Raw genomic sequence first — 17,329 nt, 5'->3', positions numbered from 1 at the left:
ACCATAGCATGTTTCCATGTTTGTAATATTCTTTATAATCATTTTAATCACTATGCAACATTCCATATTGTTGAATGTTTCCATTTCTTTATCTTCTGTATATAAAATTACAGTCATGTTTTCAAGCATATAGCTTATTATTTTTAATTGAGATATGATTCAATAGGGTTCTTTCTCTACATTTTAGATTACTCCTAAAAGTTGAATTACTAAGATAAAGAAACTTTTTTTCTTGATACGTATTAGAAATGCTATTTTTTTTAATTTGGGGGTTTTTGCTTTTTACTTTAAAACTTTAATAGGCCGTTTTAAAAGTACTCTAAAATAACCAATACAAAACATAACATGGACCCTATAATAAGTCCTTGCAGCATTTTTTTTTTAATTTTGGTAAATACAGATAACGTAACATTTATCCTCCTTTAGTCCATAGTGTCAAATACATTCACATTGTTGTACAACCAGCCTCCAGAAAGCAGTTTTACTCTTAGGAAAGCAGATGACCCAGTAGTGTCATTTGGGCAGAATGTGAGGGAAGTGGGAAGGATATAAGAAAATTAATTCATTGTGTAGCAAGAGAAGTTAGAGAATTTTTAAATCTTCAAAATTAGGTGACTAAGTTTTCAAAATAAAATATACAATTGTGCCATCAGGTAAGCATTCTTTAACTACAAATGCAACCTCACATAGGATAAATTCCACGTGGATTAAAAGTATAAATGATAAATACATTCAAATAAATATAGCTTGACACGTGTCCTAATGCGTGAAAAAATATTGTCCCAAAGCTAGAAATCAGCAAAGCCTTTCATGTTTTACTGTGTAGAATTTTTTATTTTGACTTTAAAGGAGTACCTACATGTTAGGGCAGTAAGATAGTAATTTTTATTTTCTTCTCAATGTTTATCATCACTTTTTTTTTTCATTTTTCCAATGACTGTTTTACTTCCTTAATAAGAAATAAATATGCGTATCTCTACAAACTTGAATTGTAGAGTTCTGGAACCTCAGCAGCATATTGCCTTTTCATCACAATGTGCATCTCGGGAGACTTCATTCACAGTTTTGTATTAACCGTGCTGTCCATGTATCACTGGTCCACTCCAGACTTCAGGTCCATGGCTTTATATTGGCTGATATATGATGTTACAAGCACCCATCAGGTTCCCACCGACCAGAAGTCTCTTCAGGGTCTCGGAATGACAGCAGCTGAGGGAAACCAGTAGGCCTCAGTGCAGGACTTTCCAGCGATCTGGGCACCTAGCCACACAAGACTGGTTTTCCTGACCCATTGCAGCCTCTGCAGCTACTTGGCCCCCATAGCTGTATATCATTTAAGCACTGCCCTGTTGAAATCACTGCTCTCTTACCATGACACTTCATCTGCCTAATTCTCTGCATCTTTATCCACAGAACTTTAAGTTAGAATTTGCTTTAAATTGTGAGTTTGTTCCCGTTGAATTTCATGACATCCGACAAGTGAAAGCCAGTTTTAAAAAGTTGATGAGGGCCTGTGTCCCAAGCACCATTCCTACGGACTCAGACGTGACCTTCCTGAAGGCTCTGGGAGACTCCGAGTGGTTTCCACAGGTAATGTCTGGAGCGACTTGCCTTTGACCTCAAGGATATACAGAGTTGGCATTTGAGGGAAATACTGTGTTCCCCCACGCCCCGCCGTCTGCCTTTACTGTGTACCTTCATAAAAGCCGTTCGGTTCCAGGAACCCGTATGCTACAGGAGAAGAGAGGCAGACTTCTCCATCCCAGGTTTTTCTCTCTGTAATTGAAAACTTGGTCTCCATAGGGTGCTAAGGGGAGGTCATTATTTTTAGGTGGACACTTTTTTATATACAATAAATTTAATCAGCATATATTTTTAGGCCTCCTGCTCTGTTGTCAACAGAGTGAGGGTCCAGGACTCCAAGGACCCTTCTCTCTTACTCTCTGACCTTGCATTTGTCTCTGCCTGGTCCATGTCTCTAGATTTTAGATTAACCCCCAAAACAGCCACCGCAGGCACTTTGGGTGCCCTGAGGCTTCCCTAAGGTTAAGGGAAAACCACATATCCTTCCTTCAGGTGAGTCAAGCTTGGGATGTTTTAATTGAACTCTTATTGCAAAATTGGGGAGAAGTAGGTAACCAGCACACATAGACATTTATGACACGCATGTTTTAGACACTGACGCAGACATTGGGCCAAGAACATGTCTGCACTACAGCCTCAGCCTTGTCTTTAGGCTCCTGATGCTGTGGCCATTGCTCCTTCCCCCGCATGAGTTCCAGCCCCTCTATCACCTGGCCCCTCTGCCTCCAAGCCTCCTGCCTCCCTTGAGGAGGAAAAATAGTTGTTTCCCACAGTGTATCGGACTAAAAGGCAAAAAAAAAAAAAAAAAAAAAAAAAGATGTGAGTACCCAGTGCAGTAACTATTTTTAAGGTACTTAAACTATAAAAAAAAACAGCCACGTATAGTACAATTAGTTGTAAACCTGTATCAGGGTATCAGCCCTGGCTGGGTAGCTCAGTTGGTTAGAGCTTTGTCCCAATACGCCAAGGTTGTGGGTTTGATCCCCAGTCAGGGCACATAAAAGAAACAACCAATGAATACATCGATGTTTCTCTCTCTCTCTCTCTCTCTCTCTCTCTCTCTCAACCCCCCCCCCCCCCAGTAAAAATTTTAAATAAAAACATAATACATAAGTCTATGTCAGTGTATGTTACTATTAAGGCTATTCCGGATCCTTTGAGAACACACAAAAGGAGCTGATCAGTACTCTCTTCTGTCCCTAAGTTATGAGCCCCAGCCCAAACTGTTCCCACCACCAGCCTATCTGTGTTTCTGGTACATTCTGTGTTTTGCTCCTTACTCCAAAGTAGATTCATACCAGAAGTTAGTGCCCCCCAAAAAACAGTAGAAAGCATTGCTCTACTTGAGATACTGGCATTTTAAAATTTAACTTAGAGCAAGTGCTAAGTGCAAGAGAATTCAGGCCTGGAAATAGCTGTCTACAGGAACAGTAGGTGAGGAGCTTCCAGTGCTGGAGAGGACGTGTGCCTTATTTCCTGTATTTAAAATAGCTAGCTCAAAAAATATATAAATAATAAAAATCTATAATAAAAGCATAATATGCTAATTAGACCAGACAGCTGAATGACCTTCCGGGCGTCCTTCCAGGCAACCTTCTGGACAAAGCTAGGGCTACGAGGGCCAAGCCCCTCGCACAAATTTCGTGCACCAGGCCTCCAGTAAATAAATAAAATAGCTAGTTCTGTTTAAAATACGGGGTTTTCTATTTCAGTTCAAAGTTGAATTCATTCTGCAAATTATGTCAAGTGATGCATTGCACGTTTGACTTTGAAATCTATATGCTGTGCTCACAACCTATGGTTCATTGGAGACTGTGAGTCAGTGGCTTGGCTTTAAAAGCTAAGCACAAGTATAAGTTTTCTTCCCATACAGACAAATAAGAGTGTCCTTTTTAAAGATATAACTCATCATAAAATTCATCCTTTTAAAGTATATAATTCAGTGACTTTTAGTATAATAACTAAGTTGTGCAAACATCCCCACTATCTAATTCCAGAAAAATTAAGAGGATCCAAAATAGAACTTCCTACATCATCATAGTACTTACTACATCATCATGGAAAAACAAATGTTAAGTCTAGTAACTCTGACGGGGTGGGGGGAGGGGGGAATGCTTAGAATCTCTAACTTTTCCACTCTATGGAATTATAGATGTTCTACGTCAGGGGAAATCATTTAAGATCAATTTATCTCATCATGTGTCCCCTGAACACATTGCTTAATCTTTATTTTGACAAAGAACTTTAAGTGTTTAAAACTCACGTTTAGGTCAAGTGCTTTATCCCCTGACTTGTTTGGTTATCTAAGGCTGACACAAGTCTGTCTGTCCCGGGTGCTCAGAAAGCCCTGGCTCTAATCGTGGCTCCTTCCCGTCTCAGCTTCACAGGATCATGCAGCTGGCCGTGGTGGTGTCCGAGGTCCTGGAGAATGGTTCCTCCGTGTTGGTCTGTTTGGAAGAAGGCTGGGACATCACAGCACAAGTAAACTCTTACACATATTCTCATATATTTGGTTGTATATGTATGAATTTGTGTTTCAATTAGTTTTTAAATTCTGCAGGTGAACCTTTTGATTAGTGACTAATTTGTATCAACAAAGAAAAGTCCTGTGTTAACACCCCCTGGTGTCCATCAGGTGTCCTGTGCTGTGGGCTTCCAGGCCTTACATAGCCTGCAGCTCTGGCTCGGGCATCGGGTGCCACACCACAGGTGCACCGGGCAGGCATGCACATGGCGCTCCTTGGCCTGCAGTGTGGGACGTGGGCCGTCCTTCCCAGGTTTAGTCAGTCCTTTGCCTGGTTCCCTCTAAGCTCCTCCCTTACTTACTCCAGAGTGAAAAGGAAAGGTCTGAATGTGAACTATAGTCAGACATTAATCTACGCCTGCCGAAAAGTAGGTTTGAACTGATCCTCTGGCCTCATTAATTAACCTAGAAGAAAGTCACAGTCGGCAAACTAGCCAGGTAAGGATTAAAATCTGGATTCCCTGAAAGAAAACATGTAGACAAAATGAATTTGACTTTTAATTTTTACTAGAAAGTTTGCGGGATTAATTTAATTGGCTGTCCTGGAGCAGTTAGTGAACAAGTTTGCTGCCCAGGTAACTTTGCCGGTGAGTTAGCTATCATCAAAAGGAAGTACTTTGTCTTAGCCAGAGGATTTTTTCAGAACTGAAAATAATAAGTGTCCATCTGCTTGTGCCTTAGGTGACATCCCTGGTGCAGTTACTCAGTGATCCCTTTTATAGGACACTTGAAGGCTTCCGGATGTTGGTTGAAAAAGAGTGGCTCTCTTTTGGTCATAAATTCAGTCAGCGGAGCAGCTTGACCCTCAACTGTCAGGGTAGTGGTTTTACCCCAGTCTTCCTGCAATTCTTAGACTGTGTGCACCAGGTGAGTAGAGCATGCTTCAGTTGACTTGATATGAGGGAAGAAAAGAAGTAGCATGTGCAGAGCTGTGCCAGGTGCCTTCTTGCCATAAGTGATGGAGTCAGCCCTAAGACTTCCTGAGGTCTCAGCAGTGGATTCCTGGGAATGGAGGAGAAAACTAGTTGGTTTCTGAAACTACGACAGCTGACCTGGCTATTGGCTGGGCCCCCCATGTGAAGTGGCCAGACTCTAAATTACCGTCTCCCAAGAAGAGAAGCAAACGTGGGCTTGTTCTCCAAGAAGGTTTGACTTAGAGTAGGTAATGGTAGGGCCTGAAATCCAGCCTGCAGTCTTCCCAGTTTGGGAGGACTTGAGCTTGTGCCTGGGAATACAAGAAGTACAGCCTAACCCCTAGAGAAAGAATCAGGGCCCAGCCAAGCCAGCCTAAGAGGTTGAGAACACTGACTTGGTTCTACTAGGTGGCCTACTCAGGGCTAATCAGGAGACCAGACAGAAACCAGGTATATAATCCAGTAAAATCCAGTGGGAACCAGGGTTGGGGAGATGTGAATGCTATAGACTCCTTCCTACCTTCATCTCAGGCACATTAGATAAAACTGCTAATGGGGCCTTGGTCAGGATTGGGCTTGAAAATCAGATGGCACTGGGTTTGCATTGGCACCAGTGCTAAATTGGCCAAGGGAAACGGTTAACATTTCCAGCTTTGCTTCATCTGCACCACAGCAATGAATGGACTCTGGCATATCAAACTATTTGTCAGAACAGTGAGCCTCTTTGTAATACATTGGTTTCAGCCATGTATTAGAAGGAAAGGTGGGAATGTTTTCAGGAATAATAATTAGAACCAGGTCTTCTGAAGAGACCAATTGGGTGTACAGTTATGTTTTTGGACTTTTATTCTATTAATTACTTAATCGGCTTTTTGATTCACTGTGTAATATTTAAATTTTATTTAAAGTATATAATTTAAAAGTTTTTAGTATTTTATTCAGACTTGTACGTTGACCACAATCAATTTTAGAACATTTTATCACCCCCAAAAAGAAACTCTATACCCATTAGCAGTGGCTTTCTATCTTTTGGAATAACTGGATATCTTTATGACCTTTACATCATTCACGAAAATTTATTTGAAATGCATTATAGATTTCTAAATGGCTAAAGAAAATTTTTCAAACAGAAAATAAATGATAGGCCCCCCCAGCGTGACTCAGTGGTTGAATGTCGACCTATGAACCAGGAGGTCTCGGTTAGATTCCCGGTTGGGACACATGCCTGGGTTGCAGGCTTGATCCCCAGTGTGGGACATGCAGGAGGCAGCCAATCAATGATTCCTTGTCATCACTGATGTTTCTATCTCTCTCTCCCTCTCCCTCTCCCTCTCTGAAACCAATAAAAATATATTTAAAAAGAAAATAAATGGTAAGATTCCTCTCTGAAACCAATAAAAATATATTTAAAAAGAAAATAAATGGTAAGAGAAGGAATCTTGGGATAGCAGAAAGGAAAATATGGGTAAATACAGTAGACTTTTCTTCTCTTGAGTTTTCTAAATTGTTTGATGGTTGATGTGATTCTCAATATACCTGAAAGAAATAGTTAAGACAATTGCTTTTTGTTTTTTGTTTTAGAGAGAGGGAGGGAGGGAAGGAGGGAGAGAGAGAGAGAGAGAGAGAGAGAGAGAGAGAGAGAGAGAGAGAGAGAGAGAAACATTGATGTGCGCAAGAAAAACTGATTGGTTGCCTCCTGCATGCACTCCAACTGGGGAAAACCCGCAATCTAGGTATGAGCCCAGACCAGGAATCCAAACCTACCACCTGTTGGTGTACAGGATGATATCCAACCAATTGAACCACACCGGCCAGGGCAAGACCATTATATTTTAAATGGGAGAACATAAAGGGAAGTAAGGTTTCTACACTTCACTGAAAGCAGTAAAATGTCAGTAAAGTGTGGTGAGATATAGACTATAATACCTGGAACAACCACTAAGAAAGCTATATAAAGCTGGGTACTGGAAATATTGGTGGGAAAATATATAAAGTATATGACTGTCTAACCACTAAGCTGTACACCCGAAATACTATAGATAAATCAAAATGGAATGTTAAGAAGTATTCAGGTGATCCACAGAAGTCAGGAAAAAGAAAACGAAGATTTTAGTATCATGATGTATTATACTTGTAACCAGGTTAAAAAATAATAAAAATACGTTATAAAATCTAAAAAAAATAAAGAAAAAAATAGAACAGACTGAAAACAAAGTAAAATGACAGATTTAAGCCCTAACATAGCAATAATTAAATGGAAATGGTCTAAATATATTATGACCTAACTATATGCTACTTATAAGAAACTCACTTCAAATATAAAAGTTTTGTTTGTACAAGTTTTATTTATAATAGCCAAAACTGGAGGCAGGAAGGGAACAAAGTGTCCTGCAATAGGTGAATGGCTAAGCAAACTGTTACATCCATACCATGGCATACACCTCAACAATAAAGATGGAATGACCTGTTGATACATGCAGCAACTTGAATGGATCTCCATAGCATTGTGTGAAGAGAAAGGGAAAAAAGCCATCTCAAATGGTTACACACTATGTGATTCCATTTCTACATAACATTTTCAAAATGACAAGAATATGGAGCTAGAGAATAAATGGTTTCTAGGGCTTAGAGAGAATGAAAGGAAGGGAATGGGTGTCACTAGGAAGGGGTAGCTTGCCCCTCAGTTGGTGAGCAGATGAACAAATTCAGGTGTATTCAGACAAAGGAATACTACTCAGCAAGCAAACGGAGTGAAATAATAATATACACAAAAACATGGTGAATCTTAAAATCATTTTGGTTGTGAAAAAAGCCAGGCAAAGTTCCCACTGCCCCCATCACGGGTCCAAGTAGCTTGGGCAGCGAAAGAAGTGGCAGCAGCCAGGCAGCCCAGGTTTGAGAAGCCACTAGGCGCACATGGCCCTCAGGCACCCAGCACGCACCACCCCACTGCCAGATGCCCAAGAGAAAGGTCTGCTCTGCCAAGGAGGAGCCCAAGAGGAAGTCGGCAAGATTGTCAGCCAAACCTGTTCCTGCAAAAGTGGAAACAAAGCCAAAAAAGGTGGCAAAAATAAATAAATCTTCAGACAAAAAAGTGCAAGCAAAAGGGAAAGGGGGAGCAAAGGGAAAGCAGGCCGAAGTGGCTGACCAGGAACCTAAAGAAGATCTACCTGCAGGAAATGGAGAAATTAAAATCCAGGAGAGTCCGGCCTCAGATGAAGCAGGAGAGGAAGAAGCCAAGAAATATCAGTTTTGGCTATTATAAATAAAACTTGTACAAACAAAACTTTTATATTTGAAGTGAGTTTCTTATAAGTAGCATATAGTTAGGTCATAATATATTTAGACCATTTCCATTTAATTATTGCTATGTTAGGGCTTAAATCTGTCATTTTACTTTGTTTTCAGTCTGTTCTATTTTTTTCTTTATTTTTTTAGATTTTATAACGTATTTTTATTATTTTTTAATAAATATCTTAGACCATGTCTTACCCGTGGTCCCTGTCTCCCTTCTTGTACAATTCCAGAGGAATAGTTTTATCAACTGTTTTGTCAATGCAAGTTTTTTAGTAACTCTAGAAACATTTTTAAGAAGGAGGGAATTCTACCTCATCCCATTTTTTTAAGTGTAAATGCTTTTTTTTTTTAAGAGGTGAAACCATTTGCTGGTTGTTTATTTTGGGGTACAACCAGCAAAGAGTGGGATATTGAATATGGGAGGCTTTGATTGTCTTGGGTGTCAGCTTAACATCCAATAGATGAGGGTAGTTTTTATATCTTCTAATACAAAGCAAACTAAATGGCAATTTGGAGTCAGTTGTGCATTTGCTATGTCTTGAACATTTTAACTTACTTCTATTCCCATGTTTTTGGTAGCATTGTTTCCTAAAGAAAACCACTGCTGATCTTGGCTCTCCCTGTCAGAATTGTGTGCATCTGTAACATCTCTGGTGTGGTAGTCCAGTTTTCCTAGTACCTTTGTTAGAGTGTTGTGAAAAATTGAAATTTGATTATGTTAGAGCATATGATATTAAATTGTGGAAGACCGGGAGAACCAAGATGGCGGCATAGGTTAACGCCGGAGTTTGCTGCTTTGAACAACTACTTCAAAAGTGAAACCAAAAAACGGAAGGGACATCACCCAGAACCACAGGAACGCTGGCTGAGTGGAAGTCCTACAACTAGGAGGAAAGAGAAACGCATACGGACACTCAGAGGAGGCGCAGTGCTGAAGTCAAATTCTGAGGTGCAGAGTGCGCGGAGCGGCTGGCGGCGGAGGGCGCGGTTGGCGTTTTCAATCGGGAGGGAGTCGCAGACTCTGAGCTCCAGATACGGGCGAGTCTTTAGGGACCCAGACTCAAAAGGGAGAAGCGGGACTGTCTGGCTTCGGTCGGAGGGAGTGCAGCTTTCTCTCTGAGCTTTGCAGCGGCAGAGCCCCTGGGGACAGGACTGAGAGCCGCCATAACTGCTCTCTCCGGCCCACCCTGTTGATCCTGTTCGACCCGCCCCGCCCAAGCCCTGCACAGAGGCATTTGCCGGATAGCCTCAGGCAAAGGCTAGATTAGCACCTCCCTAGAGGACAGAAGTTCTCTCACTGCTGACACAGCTGATTCTCATAGCCACTTGGCCTGGAGGTCAAACCCTCCCTGGAATTAGCTACAACAATCAAGATTTAACTATAAGACTGCGAACAAAGACCACTAGGGGGTGCACCAAGGAAGCATAACAAAATTCGGAGACAAAGAAACAGGACAAAATTGTCAATGGAAGATATAGAGTTCAGAACCACACTTTTAAGGTCTCTCAAGAACTGTTTAGAAGCCGCCGATAAACTTAATGAGATCTACAAGAAAACTAATGAGACCCTCGATCTTATATTGGGGAACCAACTAGAAATTAAGCATACACGGACTGAAATAACGAATATTATACAGACTCCCGACAGCAGACCAGAGGAGCGCAAGAATCAAGTCAATGATTTGAAATGCGAGGAAGCAAAAAACACCCAACCGGAAAAGCAAAATGAAAAAAGAATCCAAAAATGCGAGGATAGTGTAAGGAGCCTCTGGGACAGCTTCAAGTGTACCAACATCAGAATTATAGGGGTGCCAGAAGATGAGAGAGAGCAAGATATTGAAAACCTATTTGAAGAAATAATGACAGAAAACTTCCCCCACCTGGTGAAAGAAATGGACTTACAGGTCCAAGAAGCGCGGAGAACCCCAAACAAAAGGAATCCAAAGAGGACCACACCAAGACACATCATAATTAAAATGCCAAGAGCAAAAGATAAAGAGAGAATCTTAAAAACAGCAAGAGAAAGAAACTCAGTTACCTACAAGGGAATACCCATACGACTGTCAGCTGATTTCTCAACAGAAACTTTGCAGGCCAGAAGGGAGTGGCAAGAAATATTCAAAGTGATGAATAGCAAGAACCTACAACCAAGATTACTTTATCCAGCAAAGCTATCATTCAGAATTGAAGGTCAGATAAAGAGCTTCACAGATAAGGAAAAGCTAAAGGAGTTCATCACCACCAAACCAGGATTATATGAAATGCTGAAAGGTATCCTTTAAGAAGAGGAAGAGGAAGAAAAAGGTAAAGATACAAATTATGAACAACAAATATGCATCTATCAACAAGTGAATCTAAGAATCAAGTGAATAAATAATCTGATGAACAGAATGAACTGGTGATTATAATAGAATCAGGGACATAGAAAGGGAATGGACTGACTATTCCTGGGGGGGAAGGGGTGTGGGAGATGCGGGAAGAGACTGGACAAAAATCGTGCACCTATGGATGAGGACAGTGGGTGGGGAGTGAGGGCGGAGGGTGGGGCGGGAACTGGGAGGAGGGGAGTTATGGGGGGGGAAAAAAGAGGAACAAATGTAATAATCTGAACAATAAAGATTTAATTAAAAAATAAAAAATAAATTGTGAATGAGTGGGACTTTGATGTAACAGCGTATCAACCTTTGAAGATATTAGTACTTAATATTCTATTAAGGAAAATTAGCCTCCAAATTTTAAGCTGGAAAGTCACTGGAATATCTTTTTAGAAAAGAATCACAACTACATGACTACATTTTTGGTATGTATGTTAAGAAATGTGTACAAATTGAAATGTCTCTGTACTGATCCCCAAAACAAACAATAAAATCTCAATTATGGGGGAAAAAAGCTGGGTAAAAAAGACAACACACTGAATGACTTCATTTGTAGGAAATTCTGAAAAAGGCAAAACCACAGTTATAGAACACAGATCAGTGTTTGGCTGGGACCAATGGTCAGGGGACAGGATGGACTACGGAGAGGCATGAACTAAGTTTTAGATGAGGGAACTGCTCCGTGTCCTGATTGTGGTGGTGGTTACATGACTGTACAGTGTGTACACAATGACCAGAACTAACCAACCTATAATGCTTAAAATTGGGACATTTTATTACATGTAAATTACACTTCGATGAACTTGCAAAGTGTTTTTAATTAGTAAGTCCAACATGTCGGTAGGCTGGAGTCCAGAAAAAGAGAACGGCGGCTGTTTAGTTTCTCCAGAGAAGATGTTGTGTTGGGCGCCCAGCGTCCTCCTGAGCCTGCCTGCCTGTTTTCTGGAGCAGAGCAGGGAAGTCTCAGACAAGTGTGCAGATCTGTACTTGACAAGCTTTTTTATTCTCAAGCCTAATCGCTTGCCCAGTGTGTCTGGTGCTCCCAAGGCCAGAGCTTATGAAGTTTGGTTTTCCCAGAGAACAATCTCTTGCTTGCAGAAAGGTAATCGCATGAGGTCTCCGACCGCCTCTATGACTTAGAACCTGTCCTCATTTTTCGCTCTCATTTCACCCCTTTGTATGTTACTCAGCACTTGGGCCTCTGAGTTCTGAGCCTTTCTGGGTTTATAGGCAAACTGTTACCTTCTCAAATCATTTCATCCTATAGGGGTATCCCAGTATAGCTTCTCATTTTCTATCACATAATTGCTATTCTTCTATTTTCCATCTTTCAGAAATTTACTGGATTTTCTTGGCCTGCTACTGTCTCTCGTCCCATTCTTCCCACCTCTTTTTGGGCTTTTTACCTTTTAAAAATCCCTTTCCTTGCCCTGGCTGGTGTGGTTCAGTGGGTTGGAGCATTGTCCTATATACCAAAAGGTTGCAAGTTCCATTCCCGGTCAGGGCTCATATGGCAGGCCACCCGATCGATGTATCTCTCTCACATCCGTGTTTTTCTCTCTCTTTCCCTTCCTCCCTCTGTAAAATCAATTTTTTAAAAAAAATTATTCCTTCCCTTAAATTGAGGGAGAAATATAGGGGACTGAGTTTGTATGGCTGGATTTGGCTTAAGTTAAATGCACTATTAAATGTGTTAAATGTCCATGTTCAACTTGTAGATTTCCACGTAGCTAAACACAGTCAGCAACAGAATCCACTCACAATCAGTAAGAGATGGGAGGTTCTCCTATAAGACATACCTGCCTCACAGATGGAACATCATTCATTGTGTCTCAAGGATAATAACAATACTTGCTTGGGATGTACAGCCTGTGGTGTATTGTTGGGGTGGAGTGGGGTGGGCTGGATAGGAGTAATCGAGAATATTGGAAAGTCAGCTGTGCTCTGTGAGTACCTCTTAACATTTTAACATACACTAAACCAAAGCACTAAATTACATTCCTATTATGTTTAGAATACATCACAGTAGATGCTAAAATTGCATCATGTTAAATTATATAAACTAACTTGAGGTGTATTTATTTTAAATAAAGTAACTTTATTTTAAATAAGGACTTAAAATTCAAATGTTCTATGTAAACCAGTTAGTTCTGACTTTGAAAACAGTTTGATTTTTAATAAAAAGCTCAGTTATTTCTAAGCGAATGCTTCACAAACTGTAGAAAATAATGTTGTTCCGGGTCTAAAGACCCCTTTTGTATGATTTCAAATCTGGCTGTACCTCGTTAAAAATTAGTCTGAACCCTGCTTTGACCTAGAACGTCATACATAACCACCTGAGTGCAGACAAGTCGTGGCAGAGTGAGCATCTGACCTTAATTGCAGGATTTCATGGGTGGGTGGCTATGATAGGTATCAGCTTTGGTAAAGCAAATTATTTTGTGCTGAAAGGGATTGTTTATTCATTGAAAAACTAGAGACTCTAGAAGACTATGGTTAACAAATAGTGCTTCTGACTCTCGCTGACTTAATTATAAGGCAGTGTGTCATCATCTCCTTCACACTAGGCCTGGGCATTAGAAACTGCCGTCTCCGAATGCCTTTCGAGTGAACACTGGTGCTTTACATGACTCTGGCTTTTGCCAGACAATTCAAATTAGTGCTGTCCTCAGTCTCTCAGCGGCAGGCCCAACTTTTAAAATAAGTGCAAAATTACGCGGCAGCAGGCGAAACTTCCCCAGGTGGAATATGTTCGCTGCTGTTCACCATTTCTAACACGCCGAAGGCCAAAAGGCAGTCCATGGAAACATGCCCAGACTTGTGCATTAGTGCTAATAAGAGTTACAAAGAAAACAGATGAAGCATTGATCTTAAATTAGAGCTGCCTCATCATATAAAAAGCCATTGTTTATGCCAGTATATCCAGGTGTCCAATGAATTATAAATGCTAGATCACTATTTCATAATAGCAACATCTGGCAGATTTTTTTGTTACTGCTAAAAGAAATTGGCTTAGCTCGAATGATATCATTACAGGCTGCTTCCTTTTCTTAAAATAGTTGAACCACATTCAAAAGGAAAATACATCCAAAGTACAAAAATGAAATCTTTGCCTAAAATTTCTTTTAAAGATATAACACCAAGGGGGAAAATATGCGTAATATTAATGAAAACATGAAGTATAAGAGAGCAGCTCCTTTATTTCAGCATTGGAATAAGTCTTTGAGGACATCTTAGAACTTTTTTATTATTTCCCACTTTGAGAAAAACAAATAATTATAATTTTGCCTCTAAAGTTTATTCAAGTTGTAAATTGACTCATTGTGGTCTGGCTTTGTAATGACTCTCCTCACAGTTATTGTATGCCAGCACTATGATCGGTCTCATTTCAAAGACAAAAGCTATTTTACCTTTAAAGATATGAGCTTCCCTTGTGAGCACATGTGTGAGGAGCTCAGCTGCCCTTACACAGGTTGGTAACTTTAAAATGTATCCAGTAATATTAGCAAAATAGCTGCAGCTAATGGGTTCATGGCATACTCAAGAGTTTGGTGTCTGCATTAAAGCTTTTACTATATGAGCCATAAAGTAAATCTGAATTTGTAATCAGTCTCACTAATTTTTGATCTTTAACAATTTTAAACCTCTCTGCTTCGGTTTATATATATGTAGAAAGGATTTAAAATCTTATGTAAGATGATTAGCATGGTACAAGGCTCACAATTAATGTTTGTTAAACTTAATCTGTAAAATACACAAAAACTAATATTAGCTACTTATTTTTCTAGGGTGTGTCTAAAATATTGATACCATTCTCTATAGGATCATTTGTAGTTACTGAAAGCAAATCCAATTTTAACTTATTATATTTTATTCTCAAAATGTTGATCTTTTCTGGTATTTGAGTCATAGTTTATTTTTATGGGCCTTTAAATTTTACAAAGTACTGAATGGCCCATGGCAAAATATAAGACTCTATAAATTCATGTTCCTCCAAATTCCATTTCAGATTCTCTTCTCATAAAATAAGTGAAATTGGCAGGTTTCACTCCATAATGGAAAACAAAACTAAAATGCTTCACATAGCTTGGACTTTTAAATCTGTTTCTTTTTTATCTTCATCAAGATACATACCAAATTCTCAGAAGGAAGTGGGGAGGGGGATGGGAAGAGATTAACCAAAGAACTTATATGCATATATGCATTATCCATGGATACAGACCATAGGGTGGTAAAGGCCTGGAGTGGAAGGGAGCAATGGGGGGGGGGGGGGGGGGGGGGGAGAAGGGGAGGACATCTATAATACTCTCAACAATGAAGTGTTTTTTTTAATGGGGAAGAAAAGATACATACAAAATTATTTTGAACAACAGAATTCAGATGATGCCTAAGATAGGCCTAACTCTATTTATCAACATATTTTGGGAAATGCTTATATAGAATGAATTTATTGGCTGAGATGCCTATCATTCTACATAATATAATAAGGCTAAATTTATTTGAAGCAGACTTGCCTTTAGGGCCCAAAAATCTCTGTGCTAACTTGAAAAGATTAATCAAATTGATAAACCTCTAGCCAGACTCATCAAAGAAAGAAGACACAAATTATCAATTTTAGAAATGAGAAAAATGACATCACTACAGATTCTATAGGTATTAAAATGACCATAAGGGAATATTATGAACAGTTTGTACCAAAGGAATCAACAATTAGTGGACAAATGCTTTGAAAAACATAAACTGTCACACTCAGGAAAAAATACATAACTTGAATAGGCATATTAAGGAAATTTAAATTATAGTTAAAACATTTCCATGCTGAAAACTTCAAGCCCAAGTGATTTCACTGGTAAATTCTACCAGGTATTTAAGGAAGAAATAATAGCAATTCTACAAAAAAAAAAAAAAAAAAAAAAAAAAAACCTCTTCCAGAAAATTGATGCAGAGAGAATATATTCAACTCAGTCTGTGAGCCCAGCGTTACCTTCGCCTGATGAAGACAGTAAAAGAACACTATACACCAGTATCCCTGATGATCATATATTCAAATCTTCTAAACAAAAAGTTAGCAAATCAAAGCCATTTACATCAATATATTTAAAAAATAATATACCATGGTTAAGCAGGATTTATCCCAGGAATGCGTGATTGGTTTCACATTTTAAATCAATCAGTGTAATTCACCATATTAAGAAATTTAAAAATAAAAACCATATGGTCATCTCAATAAATGCAACAAAAGGATTTGACAAAATATAACATTTATTCCCTGTAAAAATTCTCAGAATACCAAGAATAGAAGGGAACTTGCTCAAACTATAGATAGTATTTATTTTAAAACCCTACAGCTAACATCATACTTAATAGACAAAATACTGTACCCCTACAGTCAGGAACAAGACATGGATGTCTGTTTCACCACTTCTCAATGTTGTACTAACAGTCCTCGCCATGCAATAAGGCAAGAAAATAATAATAATGGAGACATCCACGTTAGGAAGGAAGAAGTACAACTTATCTTATTCAGAAACAATATAATTGTTTATGGAATCTATAAAAGTTAACCATTGGAATATTGAGATTTAAAAATAATTACCATTTACAGTAGTACCATAAAAACATGAAAGAAATCTAACAAAATTTATTAAAGACCTAGACACTGAAAACTAGGAAACATTACTGAAAGTAAAGACTTAAATGAATCAGGAGATACCTCGTGTTCATGGGTCAGAAGACTTAATATTGTTAAAATGCCACTCTCCCCAAATAAGATTCAATGAAGTCACAATCAAACGCCCAGGATGCTGTTCCGTAGAAATTGACAAGCTAACTCTAAAATCCATATGGCAATGCAAAGGATCTAGATTCTAGAATATTCTAAACCAACTTTGAAAAAGAAGAAAATTGAAGGAATAGCATTATTTGATTTCAAGGCTTATTCTAAACTATAGTAATCAGGACTGTAATAATTGATGTAAAGTTAGACAAATAAATCAATGAAATAGAATACAGTCTATAGTCCCACGCATATGTGATATATGGAAAATTGGTTTTTTATGAAGATGCAAAAACAATTCGTAGAGTAAGGATAGACTTTCCAACATATGATGCCAATTGGATTTCCAGATGCCAAAAAAAATCCACTCATAGTACCAATATAAAAATTAATTCAAAAGGAATCATAGACCTAAATATAAGACCTAATACTATAAAACTTTTAAAGGAAAATAGAAAGAAATCTTTGTGACCTTGGGTTAGGCAAGGATATCTTAGATTCAACACCAAAAGCATGATTCATAAAAGAAAAGATTGATAAATTAGACTTTTTCAAAATTAAAAACTTCAAAAATCACTTAAGAAAGTGGAAAGAAAAATCACAGAGTGGAAGGAAATATTTGTAAATGGTATATGCGAAACTTAATAATAAGAAAACAAACAACCTATTTTTCTTATGAGCAAAACATTTGTATTTCACCAAAGATACACAGCTGGCAAATAAGCAAATGAAAAGATACTTGACATCATCATTATGAAATGCAAATTAAAATCACAATGAGATTCCACTGCATACCTGTTTTAATGGCTGATATTTTTAGACTGACTACCTCAAATGTGGACAAGGATGTGGAGGAACT

The 17,329-nt window shown here is 38.8% G+C and overlaps 2 protein-coding genes across 10 annotated transcripts in view; both read left to right on the top strand.

The window, feature by feature from the left end:
* The window catches only part of SBF2 (SET binding factor 2), a 357,871-nt gene that overhangs the window by 319,713 nt on the left and 20,829 nt on the right, over positions 1–17,329 (top strand). For 7 of the 9 annotated variants that reach the window (XM_036325356.1, XM_036325358.1, XM_036325355.1 and 4 more), the window contains 3 exons: positions 1,414–1,590; positions 3,964–4,065; positions 4,790–4,975. In XM_036325356.1, the coding sequence (XP_036181249.1) occupies positions 1,414–1,590; positions 3,964–4,065; positions 4,790–4,975 (465 nt within the window). Of the gene's footprint in view, positions 1–1,413; positions 1,591–3,963; positions 4,066–4,789; positions 4,976–8,898; positions 9,144–17,329 lie in introns of those variants that run through there. The other 2 variants (XM_036325360.1, XM_036325357.1) reach the window with 2 other exon arrangements.
* On the top strand, positions 6,363–8,889 carry LOC118664816 (non-histone chromosomal protein HMG-14-like). Its single transcript, XM_036325361.1, has one exon. It carries the CDS (start codon positions 7,979–7,981, stop codon positions 8,285–8,287), a length of 309 nt encoding a protein of 102 aa, XP_036181254.1. The 5' UTR covers positions 6,363–7,978; the 3' UTR covers positions 8,288–8,889.

The sequence above is a fragment of the Myotis myotis genome, unplaced genomic scaffold, assembly GCF_014108235.1.
Source record: "Myotis myotis isolate mMyoMyo1 unplaced genomic scaffold, mMyoMyo1.p scaffold_m19_p_10, whole genome shotgun sequence".
NCBI lineage: Eukaryota > Metazoa > Chordata > Mammalia > Chiroptera > Vespertilionidae > Myotis > Myotis myotis.
The sequence above is the reverse complement of the archived record's forward strand: the minus strand, read 5'-3'. Positions and strand labels throughout refer to the sequence as shown.

Coding starts and splice junctions, on each gene's coding strand:
- LOC118664816 (XM_036325361.1), top strand. CDS start 7,979: ATGCCCAAGAGAAAGGTCTGCTCTGCCAAGGAGGAGCCCAAGAGGAAG.